Source organism: Molossus molossus, unplaced genomic scaffold (genome assembly GCF_014108415.1).
Source record: "Molossus molossus isolate mMolMol1 unplaced genomic scaffold, mMolMol1.p scaffold_m16_p_19, whole genome shotgun sequence".
NCBI lineage: Eukaryota > Metazoa > Chordata > Mammalia > Chiroptera > Molossidae > Molossus > Molossus molossus.
This window is the reverse complement of record NW_023425354.1, coordinates 19,167,045-19,179,698: the sequence shown is the minus strand read 5'-3', so window position 1 is coordinate 19,179,698 and position 12,654 is coordinate 19,167,045. Positions and strand designations below refer to the sequence as shown.

At 38.3% G+C, this 12,654-nt stretch overlaps 1 protein-coding gene across 12 annotated transcripts in view; it reads right to left on the bottom strand.

Annotated features, from left to right (window-relative positions):
• Nucleotides 1-12,654, bottom strand: part of TRIM37 (tripartite motif containing 37) — a 138,408-nt gene that overhangs the window by 42,821 nt on the left and 82,933 nt on the right. For 11 of the 12 annotated variants that reach the window (XR_004960254.1, XR_004960255.1, XM_036267626.1 and 8 more), the window contains 4 exons: nucleotides 9,847-9,975; nucleotides 9,346-9,535; nucleotides 6,481-6,599; nucleotides 220-330 (listed from right to left, as the gene is read on the bottom strand). Coding sequence is in view for 10 of the 12 variants with exons in the window: in XM_036267626.1 (XP_036123519.1) it covers nucleotides 220-330; nucleotides 6,481-6,599; nucleotides 9,346-9,535; nucleotides 9,847-9,975 (549 nt within the window). In the remaining 2 variants the exon portion in view is untranslated. Of the gene's footprint in view, nucleotides 1-219; nucleotides 331-6,202; nucleotides 6,319-6,480; nucleotides 6,600-9,345; nucleotides 9,536-9,846; nucleotides 9,976-12,654 lie in introns of those variants that run through there. The other variant, XM_036267628.1, reaches the window with a different exon arrangement.

Below are 12,654 nucleotides of genomic sequence, written 5' to 3'. Positions count from 1 at the left end.
AGTAAGTTGCACCAATTAAGTGTCTGACCAGCCAAATATTACCTACCAATTTTCTTCAGTACTCACCACTTAGTTTACCCCATATGTGTTGTCTCACAATTGACAAAAATTAAAACAGAAAAAGCAGCAGAAGCAGAAACAGAGGCAAAATAAACGGCAGTAACAGCAGCAGTAGATACGGGTTTATGCATCTCTGTGAAATGACATCATGTGCTGTACCTGCATCTGGGGGCTGTGCTGGGAAGGAGTCATTGAATCCACCCAGACTGGTGAGTTCTTCCTGCTCCTCATTCTCAGTGTCACATTCAACATCACTGTCGCTGCTCATTCCTGGCAGAAAAGAAGGGAAGAACAGGTTTCTGACAAGCAACCGCTTCCAGTGAAAGGAAAGAAATCTCTTTACTATTAAACTGTGACTGCCACTGAATTTTACATTGAATGCCAAGGCATAAGACACCACACAAACAAAAGCAAGGAAAACCAACCACAAAAACCTCAGTTCTCTTAGTTATTAGAGCAGTGGTCTTATTTTTGTCCTCAAAGATTAAAATTACCCTTTCCACAGTACCTGAAAGTTATAATTTGAAACCATATTAATTTCATTACATTGAGAATATTTTTTTCTAAAGTAACAGGAACTCTTAATTCTGACTGGATGTAGATCTAATAGTTTCTGGCCTAAAACATATAAACATGTTACATAAACACAAATACACATTTACACACATGTATCTGTATATAAACATATTAAAAAATGCCCGTAATTCTAGCAATAAATGAGACCAAACCAGCTACTTCCATGAGGCACTACCACCTTGTGGCCCTTCATGGAACTGTTCTGAAAACAATAAAACTCACTTGAGTTCCTCAAATTCTAGGCACAAATTTTACCTCTTGGTACTAGTGTTTCTGAATTCCTGACAGATACTAACCTTCGGGACCACAAACAAGGAATTGAAATTCTCCAGATTTCCCCAAATCTTAACTTATTCTTTAAATACTTACAACATTACAACATTTTTCAAAGTCTTCATTCATTATACATCTTAAAAAAACAAACTGTTTAATTTGTAGCATTTCTAAGAACTGTAGCCAACACACTATTCAAATGCTGGGAAATGATGTGAACATTACTGAGTAGTATTTTTTTTTAAACTGGTTTTTAGAGAGAGAGGAAGGAAGAGGGAGAGGAAAAAAAAAACTTAAGTGAGAGAGGGAGGGGGCAGAGAAAAATATCGATGTGAGAAACATCAATTGGCTGCCTCCTGCACGCCCCCTACCCTGATATGCCCTGATCTGGAATCCAACCAGCAACCTATTGATGCACAGGATGACACCCAACGAACTGAGCCACACTGACCAGGGCATTACTGGGTAGTATCCAAATAATGTAACATTTAGAACTTTTAGCAAGGTTTAGAGTACTACATACAAAATCATAGGTCAAAAATGCCAATATAAGAAATTATTTTGCTTCCCAAACTATTTCTTATAACACAACTCATAGGATTCCTATAAAGTATAGTATAAACCCATTAATACTTATAGCAGCAGATAGGGCCACACACACTTATAAAATGGCAACAGCTATAACCAGGACTGATTTGGTTGTGATCGCTTCTTTCCAAGGTGCTCCTGTTGATCTTAACCTTTGATTTCAGGTATCAATATATCCAGTTTTTACTTTCAACTTGCCATTAAGTGTCTTCTTTCAAACCAGTAATGTTTCTGTGTTGACTGTTAAGATTAGTATCTCTAATTGGAGAATTAAAGTAACTTTTCCATTGTTTTTATTTGACTCATTTTTCTCAGGTTTCAGGAAAACATACACTTCGCAAGAAATGCTGCATGAAAACACTGCTGGTCTTTTATCAAGTCCTAAGATGTGGAAGAGCCCTAGCTTTGTGAATGTAACAAGAAAGACAAATTGGTCTCTTGGCCTCTAGCGTAATAGCTGGACTACTAGGTCAACAGGTCCTGTACAACCCATTGCCATCAGTAACCGAGAGGGAACAAACACAACAAAAGTTCAAATACTTTCATTTTTTTAAATTGAGACTAGATGCTATCAAGCAAGTCTCAAACTATTTGTTGTGCCTTGCCCCACATATTGCAGTGTCTACCCACTGCATTAAATAATGCTTAAAGCAAACTAGTGATATTTCACCTACTCAGAAATTTGAGTATCAGACCTTTCTCGCTCTCACCAGGTGTGAAATATTTTCACATAACAGGCTGACACTGATAGTAATTATATGGTACTACCATTAAATGTAAGATGCCTCAGAGATGTTAATGTGGAAAAAAAATTGCATCTTAGAGAAAAATTTGAAATAGGGTATTTCTATATCAATCACCTAGCACATTTTTTGAGTACCCGCTTTATGCTCAGTACTGTCCAAAGCTAACTTTTGAGTTTTAACTCCCTTATTCAAGGGTGCTCAAATTTCTGATGCTTGGAAAATACACGAACCACTTTATACACCAAAAACTAATGCTTCACCTGCCTACCTTCTTTCTAACAGAACCCTAATATTGTTTCACATCACCATGTAAAATGGAGGGGGACCAAATGTCTAAATTTTGCCGTTTCCTTTTTTTTTTGCCAGGGGTTGAGACATAAGTTAAAATTAGAAGTTGTTGAGGTTCTCTGAGAAAGGTTTTCCTTGTTGGTAAAGAGAGACGCATAGAAATAATCCTCCCTTACTTCCAGAATGTTGTTCTGACTCCATATAAAAAATGGGGAACTGCCCTGGCCGGTTTGGCTCAGCGGTTAGAGCATCAGCCTGAGGTCCTGAGAGACCCGGGTTCGGTTCCCGCTAAGGGCACGTACCTCGGTTGCAGTTTGTCCCTGGCCCTGGTCGGTCGTGCGGGTGGCAGCCACTCGATGTGTTCCTTTCACGTCGATGTTTCTCTCTCTCTCTCTGTTCCTCTCTCTCCCTCCCACTCTACCTGAACAAAAAAAAAAAAAAAAAAAAATGGGGAACTGCACCAACCATCTTGCCATCCTGAGGGGAGCTAAGCCAACTCACTGAATGGCAGAATAAAAGATGGGGAAAAAATGAGTTTTTGATGACAGTGAGTGGCTAAATTTTCCAATCCTTAAACTGCCCTACAAGAGTTAGGTGAGACTTCTTATTAATACAAGAGTAAATCTTTCATATTGTTTAAGCCAGCTGGGTTTTTTTGTAATGTGTTAAAAGGTCTTAATCAATACTCCAAAAGGAACCAGCAATGCTGAAGCATCACTTTGTAGATAGGCAGCCAGTATGTTTGTACCAGGTGTGCCGCAGCTCTTCTCTGGGATGGGTGTTTTGATACCCATATCTTAATTGAAAGGGATCAGTGCTACTTCCTTAGGAACTTAATCAGAGCACAGTCTCCAGTTTAGATAGACCGAGAAAGAAACCAGTCTACTTACAGTCTTCATGCAAGGTATCAATTGGGGGAGCGTAGTGGGGGGGGGGGCAGTTAAGCCTTTCCGCATCAGTCCATTACACAAATTAATACAAGCTTGTCCCATATGGTCCCAATGAGAAAGGGAAGAATGGCTGATGCCTGTCATGTCTAAGAAAAGTCACATTTTACTGACCCTCAAGAACTTTGAGAGACCACTTCTGTAGTCCTAAACTCCCATCTAGTAATACAAACATTGCCTTATTTTAAAGCCTTTTCAGATAGCTTGAGAAAGAAAGAGGGGGACAAAAAGGGGTAATGGAGGAAGAGAAGAAGAGAGACACCAACCCACAGTGATCCAACATGGACATTTTTCTGTTAGATATTCTGCACAAATAAAGAGCCTTGTTGTTCCTAAGTATGGACACAAGAGAAATCCACTCAACTTTCTACCACGGTTTACCAGTGTGAATAATAAAGGTTTTTTGAGAATTGGCTCCTGCTGATGATAGAATAATACCCACAGCAGTGAGCGAGTTAAGCCCCATTCTCCTCTCACAAAGCAGATTCTAAAAGGCACTAGAGCTCCTTCTGACTAGAGTGATCCCTTCTTCTAGCCTCATCACGTAGTCTCCTTCTCACCGTCTACCCTGAGATTCCAGTGGTAAACCAACAAACTGCAAGGTGTATTTCTGTGGCACTGTTGATCTACATGTTTACAACAACTTTTCTTATTGAGTTTTAGGTGCTTTATATCACAACACTCCTTACATAAAACAAAATGTGTTACCGAGTGACAATGACCACTTGGTAAATATTACCTATTATTTTTATTATTACATATTTGTTCTTTCAGCTTCCTATATACCCTATCACAACACTCATTATTCTATATTATAATTGGCTATTAACCAGCCTCTCTGACAACTGGCTGGTGGTTTCAATTGCTCTCATTGCCTCCCTCCCACCACCAACACATATAAGGGCGGGCAAAAGTAGATTTACAGTTGTGAGTTCACAAAACACAAAGTTTATTCTTATATTTTATTCCTATATTATATATTTTCCATATGAACAACTATAAATGTAATTTTGTATATCTAGTATACCTGAGAGCTACAACTTGCTCCCATTTGTAATTGTGATCCATTCTGGTAAGTAATTTTTAAGAAGTGGTCACCCCTGGTTGAGAGTCATTCAAAGAAACCAGTGGCTCTCAGGTGGGGATGATTGCCTCCATGGAGACATCTGGCAATGTCTGAACATTTCTGGATGCTGTAACTCAAAGGAAGTACTACTGGAACCCAGTGGTTAAAAGCCTGCAGCCTCCTACAACAAAAAAAAATCACCTGCCCAAAATGTGAATCATGCCAAGGTAGAGAAACCATGAACTATTTAAGTAGGTTCAGAAATTATTTTAGCACCAGCATCATATGCAATGCCAGGCAAATTAGAAGCATTTTTCATAATGTATGAATAAAAGGAGCCTGTAATTCCAGCACATGCTGTAAGAATTTAAGACAGTATATTTTATGACCATATATAAACACATGAAAATGAATCCCTACAGGTCCTTTCTATAAAGAACAATCATAATATTTCTCTCTTAATGTTTTAACAACCAATACTTCACTTTAAAAATCCTTTCTATTTAATCTCTTCTACTGAAATAATGCTGCCCACCACAGGAACACCAACTAAGAGGGAAGACCAAAATGTTTAATGTTCTTTCACTGAAAAACCTGAAAATGCCACCACCCACATGCCCTCTCACAGGGTAGCCAGTGTGCTGGCACCTGCATGTGTGCTTTGAGTTACAATTCATCAATCACTGAAATTCAAATTACTGCAGAGGTGGACGGTGGCAGTTTCACTGAAAAATCAAAAAATTTCAAAGTAAAATATCTCTAATAAAGTTGACGTGTTGTTCTGATAACATAAAAAGAACACAGCAAGGGCAATACACATAAGCCCTGTTTGAAACACCTTCTAAATTACAAATGTCTTCTATGCTTTTAGATGAAGAATAAAGAACCTGAAAGAGCCCTGGTCGATTTGGCTCAGTGGTTAAAGTGTCGGCCTGCAGTCTGGAGAGACTCGGGTTCGGTTCCTGCTAAGGGCACGTACCTCGGTTGCAGTTTGTCCCCGGCTCTGGTTGGGTCATGTGGGTGGCGACCACTTGATGTGTCCCTTTCACGTCGATGTTTCTCTCTCTCTCCCTCCCACTCTATCTGAACAAAATATCGAAAAATGTCCTCGGGTGAGGATTAAAAAAACAAAACAAAAAACCTGAGAGAACATGTAGAATACTAGAAATGTAATTGAAAATGCACTTGCAGAACTGAGTAAGTTACCATCAAGAGTTTCTTTCTTCTTTTTTTTAATCCCCACCTGAGGATAGTTTTGCATGTATCTTCAGATAGAGCGGGACGGAAGAAAGAGAGATATCGATTGGTTGCCACCAGCACAACCCCAACTGGGGCCGGGGACAAACTGCAACTGAGGTATATGCCCTTAGTGGGAATCGAACCCAGGACTCTGCGGGTCAACACTCTAACTACTGAGCAAAACTGGCCAGGGTCATCAAGGGTTTCTTAACCGGTGAAAGTATAGAAAACTCCTACAACAGCAAAGCAGTCTACAAACATTAATCAAGACTGACCTTAAAAGATGAAGGATTAACACTTAATATGCTAATTAGTTGTTTTGGGGCCTGTCTCCCCCATAAGATCGAACATATCTAATTTCATCTTTATATATCTAGTAAAAATTCAATGACTGTCATGTAGGTGGCTTAATATATTTACTGAATGAGCAGATGAACTACTTGCAGATTTTTCCCCTCCTGTAAATGTCCCTTCTAGTAAGACATGTCTTTTATGTAGTCAATTATCCATTTTGCCTTCTTCGGTGCTTAATGACCTAGTAAATCAAATTCAATGGCACAATGAATGCTGTGTTCAGATCAAGGATGTCAGATAGTGTCTCAATAACTTTTTTATTAAACCAACAAATCCCCATCACCTACACCAAAAAAGGTCATTATTCCCACCTCCTGCCTAATTATGATTTATCATTCCTTACCTTCCTCAGGGACAGCTGAAGCTCCTTCGGATAGTACAGGCTGCAATTCCCCAGTTTCAGAATTATTTTCCAAGTCAGTCATTTGCATTCCTTCTAGACGACCTCCTTTAACATTAGCCCTCAAAGAAGAAGAAAACAACTTGATATTTTTGTATAACTAGTCACTGATAACTTTATCTATATGTTCTTCTGAAACTGAGCATCAGACTAAGTAGGGTATAAGGCACTGATGTCTAGTACTAAATTTCAAGTTTATTTTTAAAAAATTCACTAGAGCCCTGGCTGGTTTGGCTCAGCGGTTAGAGCGTTGGCCTGCGGTCCAGAGAGACCCAGGTTCGGTTCCCGCTAAGGGCACGTACCTCGGTTGCAGTCTGTCCTCGGCCCTGGTTGGTCGTGTGGGTGGCAGCCACTCAATGTGTCCCTTTCACATCGATGTTTCTCTTTCTCTCTCTCTCCCTCCCACTCTATCTGAACAGAAAGTGGAAAAATGTCCTCGGGTGAGGATAAAATAAATAAATAAAAATTCACTAGAGGACTCACAATGAAGGTTATAAAATGGTGGACTGTGTCAACATCAACATCCTGGTTGTGATATTGTATTAGTTTTGCAAAATGTTATCATTAGGAGAAACTGGTTAAAGAACAAAGGTTCTCTTTGTATTATTTCTTTCAACCATGCGTGAATCAATACTAAAACTTCCAATTAAAAGGCAGAAATCTTAAATAATGTTCTCACAAATATGGAGAGACTTTTCAGATATATTATTAAGAAAACAAGGTGGAGCCCTGGGCCAGTTTGGCTCAGCAGTTAGAGTGTCGGCCCATGGACCAGAGTTGCGGGTTCGATTACGGTCAAGGGCAAGTACCTTGGTTGTGGCTTGAGCCCTGGCCCTGGTTGTGCGGAAGGCAACCAAGTGATGTGCCTCTCTCACATCGATGTCTCTCCCTACCCTCCACTATATCTGAAGATTAATGGAAAAATAGCCTTGGGTGAGGATTAAAAAAACAACAACAAGGTGCATCTTTTGTATTAAAAAAGCTATATACTCACAGTTGCTTAAATATGCATAAAAACTGAGATGACACATACATCATCTATAAAAAATTAAGAACAGCGGGAATGTGTGTGGGCAGGGGGTTGGAAAACTAAGCAGATGGAAGACAAAAATGGGAAAATTTTCACTTAATATTCTTTCTTTTTTTTTTTTTTATCCTCACCCGAGGACATTTTTTTTTTTGTTCAAATAGAGCGGGAGGGGGAGAGAGGGAGACAGAGAGAGAAACATCGACGTGAAAGGGACACATCGAGTGGCTGCCACCCGCACAACCCAACCAGGGCCGGGGACAAATTGCAACCGAGGTACGTGCCCTTAGCGAGAACTGAACCCGGGTATCTCTGGACCACAGGCCGACGCTCTAACCGCTGAGCCAAACCGGCCAGGGCTTAATATTCTTTCTTTTACTTACATTTTTGAAGCCCTTACTATTTAAATTTTTTTCCCCTTACATTATTTTAAATCAGGAAATAAAAAAAAAGACTGACTGGACACCGCCACATGAGCCAGGCTGATAACAATTAACTGTAAAATGAAGGTTATAGCTAAGAGCTACAGACATTTATAAAGGATTTTACAGTCTAGAAAAAGTCTATGTTTATATACATTTAATCTTTATGGCTAAAGGCAGATATAAATATCTCCATGACAAAATATTAAAAGAGCTCGCTGTAGCTTCAATTTGAAAAGAACATGTATAAAATCCAGCTAACTAATGGAGAGGACAAGTTAATCTCCAATGATTATAACACATTTCCACTGCTTAAACTTGGGTTAAAACAGAAAAATTAAACTACCAGCTAAAGTTTTGATAATTGTCCAGATCTTAAAACTGTACGAAATTAGCCCGGCTGGTGTGGCTTAGCGTCGACCCATGCACCAAGAGTTTACCGGTATGATTTCCGGTCAGGGCACATGCCCAGGTTGATGGCCAAATCCCCAGTGGGGGACATGCAGGAGATGGCCAATCGATGTTCTCTCTCATCGATGTTTCCATCTCTCTTCCCCTCTCCCTTCCTCTCTCTCTCTAAAGTCAATAAAGAAAACAACAACTGTATGAAATTAAGTACCCTTAAGAGATGTGAATCTTTCTCTAAATTTAATCCAAAGTTCTTTCCAAAGTCTCCAAAGTAGAACTATTCCATTGTTTAAATTTAGAAATGTATTTAATATCCATAAAATAGATCAGCAGAAGGCTATTAAGGCTTATATACCACATTTACATATAATACATCCCACAACCACTCTCTCTTTTAAGGAGGTGGAAATTCAATTGACATGGCTGGGATTTGAGTTCATGTTTCCTAAGAGATGGATAAAGGTGTTGACTATCACATATGTCCTTTTTGGAAATTCCAACTATTGAGTATTGAGAACACTTTTATAAGACGAGAGAAAAAAGATGAGATAAAAGCAGTGTTAAAATAAAATTGCCAGAGTGCTCTGTTCCATACAAAGTAAGTGTAAAAAGGTCTATGTAGATATAATACAGCTCAGCAAAGATGTCTTTGAAAAGTGTGGCACAGATGGGGGGAAAAAAACCTGACATACACAAACATATTCACAAGGCAGATGCCACACTATTATTATCCTAACTTTAGTGAAAATGAGTTCTAACATATTTAAATTAAATTTCTGGTACTATCTCATCTCATTAAGAAAAAAAGTAAGGTTTCTGATACTTTAATAGAAGTTATACTTTACTATAATAAATGAATTTTCTCTCTGCTAAAAAATTAACATAGTAGAAATTTATTTTGTTCATTATGAAGCTATGATTCCACTTCATAAACAAAAGAACTCAATCTACCCCAAGGTGATCATTTTCCTCCTTTTCTCAACTGTAGGCAAGCCATTGATAACTGCAACCACAATAGCATCTGAATCCAAAGCCGGACACTGTCGATCTTCGGATTTTGGCAGAATATCACCAATACTGGCATGTGTCAAGGCTCGGGGAGAGCTATGCCTGCTCCCAGACTGAGAACCTCTTGGGGAACCTACAAAAAAGAAAAAAGGAAAACAGAAAGTTCTCTCTTTGGTTTCCACTTTTGAAGATCTTGCCATACATACATTTTTAAACTAAAAAAAAAAAAAAAAAAAAAAAAAAATTGCAATCTTTTTGTTGCCAAGTATTTAAAATTAAGGCATTTTCTTACTGATGGGTCTATTCTGTTGTGAGATCAAGAAACTTACGAGTCAAGTTTCAGCATTTTTGGTGCCTTGAAAGGTCTAAAGCTACACCATAAGATCAATTTTGAATAACAGATATCTACATATGAAAATTACATTCTGAACTCTCCAAATTTACCTTCAGACAGAGGTTGACAGTCTCCCTTTGAATGGTTATTTTCCCCAGAGTCTACTGCTCTTCGAAGTGACAGACTACCTGCTACACTGGGCCGAGCTGGCTTGGGTGAACTATTCTTCTTATTTGTGGCTGCAAAGACATTTAAAAACATTTCTGAATATGATAAAATAGCACAAGACTCACAACCTAGGCAGTCAGAGAGAGGTTTAATCTTAACACGCATGAAAGGTATTCTATCTACTGTGTCAAAAATAGAAAACAAAACAAAACAGAGGATGCTTTGGTCCCAACTGGTTTATTGGGGGTTTTATTCCCAAAGTATTCCTACTTTGCTGCTTGTGGAGCAGTCTTAACTTATAAAGTAAAAAACCAAACCAACAAACAAAAAAACCCCAGTAAACTTCAAAAGAAAAATCATTCCAGACATAAACTCCAATCTCCATACAATTAAACTAAGTACTAACAACAAAAATATAACCAGTAAACACTTGGAAATGGTAAAAATATTACTGGATTGAAAAGGAAAATCAATGCTGAATTAGAAATGAACCACAATTACAATGCTTCATGATGTTTGCAGCTAAATCAGTAAGTAGCAAAAATGTATGGCTTGAATAGATAGTTCTCCAAAGAGGACATACAAGTGGCCAAGAGACATGAAAAAATACTCAATGTCATGAATCATCAGGGAGATGCAAATTAAAAGGACAATTAGGTATCACCTCCCACCTGCCCGAATGATGGCTATCATCAATAAATCAACAAATAACAAGTGCTGGTGAGGACATGGGAGAAAAGGAATCCCAGTACGCCACTGTGAAAATGTGGACTGGTGCAGCCACTATGGAAAACAGAGTGGTTTCCTCAAAAAATTAAAAATGAATTGCCATTTGATCCAATAATCCCACTTCTAGGAATATATTCTAAGAATCCCAAAACACCAGCCAGAAAGAATCTATGTACCCCTATGTTCATAGCAGCGTTATTTATAATAGCTAAGATCTGGAAACAGCCCAAGTGCCCATCAGTAGATGAGTGAATAAAAAAAGCTGTGGTACATTTATAGAATGGAATACTATGCAGCTGTAAAGAAGGATCTATTATCCTTTGAGACAGCATAGAGAAACCTGGAGAGCATTATGCTAAGCAAAGTAAGCCAGTCAGAGAAAGATAAATATCACATGATCTCATGTACATGTGGAATCTAATGAACAAGATACACTGATGAATAAATCAGAACCAGGAACATGGAACTGACTGATGAATCTCAGAGGGAAGGGGGGAAAGATGATAGGAAAAGATTAACCAAAGTACTTATATGCAAATATGCATTGACAATGGACACAGACAACAGGGTGGTCAAAAATAGTAGAATATTGGCAATTTTATCTGGTGCAACCTCTATAAATGAATTTTAAAAAAGAACCATGTAAATATGGGAACTTGGTCTATAATAAAAGATGCATTTCATATTGTTGTACATAGTGGATTCTTCCAAAAACATGTTTCTTAGGGGATGGGGGAACAACTGACTTACCTCACACACCATCATGAAAAAATTATTTGTGGAATGACCTAAATGTAAAAAATTTAAAAAGAAAACACTAACAGAAGAAAATAAGGATTTTTAAAAATACACTTGGAGTTTAAAAGGCCTTCCAAATAAAAACAAAATTCCATAAAACTATTAATAAATCTATTAAGAATTTCTGTTTAGTCAGGCTGGTGTGGCTCAGTGGTTGAGCAATGACCCATGCCAAGAGGTTGCCAGTTCGATTCCCAGTCAGGACACATGCCTAGGTTGTGGGCCAAATCCCCAGTGGAGGGCATGCAAGAGGCAGCCAATTGATGTTCTCTCTCATCGATGTTTCTCTCTCTCTCTCTCTCTCTCTCTCTCTCTCTCTCTCTCTCTCTCCCTCTCACATCCTCTCTCTCTAAAATCAATAAAAAAAAAAAATTAAAAAAAAAATTTTTGTGTTCAGCAAAAAACAAAAACAAGTGACAATCAGGGGAGTTATTCACCAAAATATGTAACAAAAGCATTTTGCAAAATGTCTATCTGAAAAAGCATTATTTCTATTGATTTTAAATTGTCATTTCCTTGATAACTAGATGAGGTTGAATATCTTTTCATATGCTTATTGTCCATTTGTGTTTCTTCTTATGTTAATAGCTTAATCATAAACCTTATTCATTTTTTATACTGAATTCTCATGCTTATTTTCAGAGAATTTTATGTATTTGGAAATTAATCCCTTGCCTGTTCATCTCTCCTGGATTATATTGCCACCAGCATCAAGCATTAATGTATCTCATTTTAGCCCTGGCCAGTTTGGCTCAGTGGTTAGAGTGTCAGCCCTTGGACAGAAGGGTTGTGGGTTTATTCCTGGTCAAGGGCACATACCTGGGTTGCAGGCTAGATTCCTCAGCCCCTGTTGAAGTCTTGCGGGAGGCAACCCATCAATGTCTCTCTCTCACATTGATGTTTCTCTCTCCCTCCCTCCCTCCCTCCCTCCCATTTTAGGTAAAAATCAATGGAATAATATCCTTGGGTGAGGATGAACAACAACAAAATATATATCTCATTTTGATAAACACACACACACAAAGTTCAGAAATAAACCCTTGCATATATGGTCAAATAATTTTTAACAAGGGTATCGAGACCATTCAAAGGAAAATTCTTTTCAACAAATGGTGCTGGGAAACTGGATATCCATACACAATGGAATGAAGTCGGACCCTTATCTGATTTCATATACAAAAGTTAACTGAAAGCGGATCCAAGACATTTATATATGTAAGAGT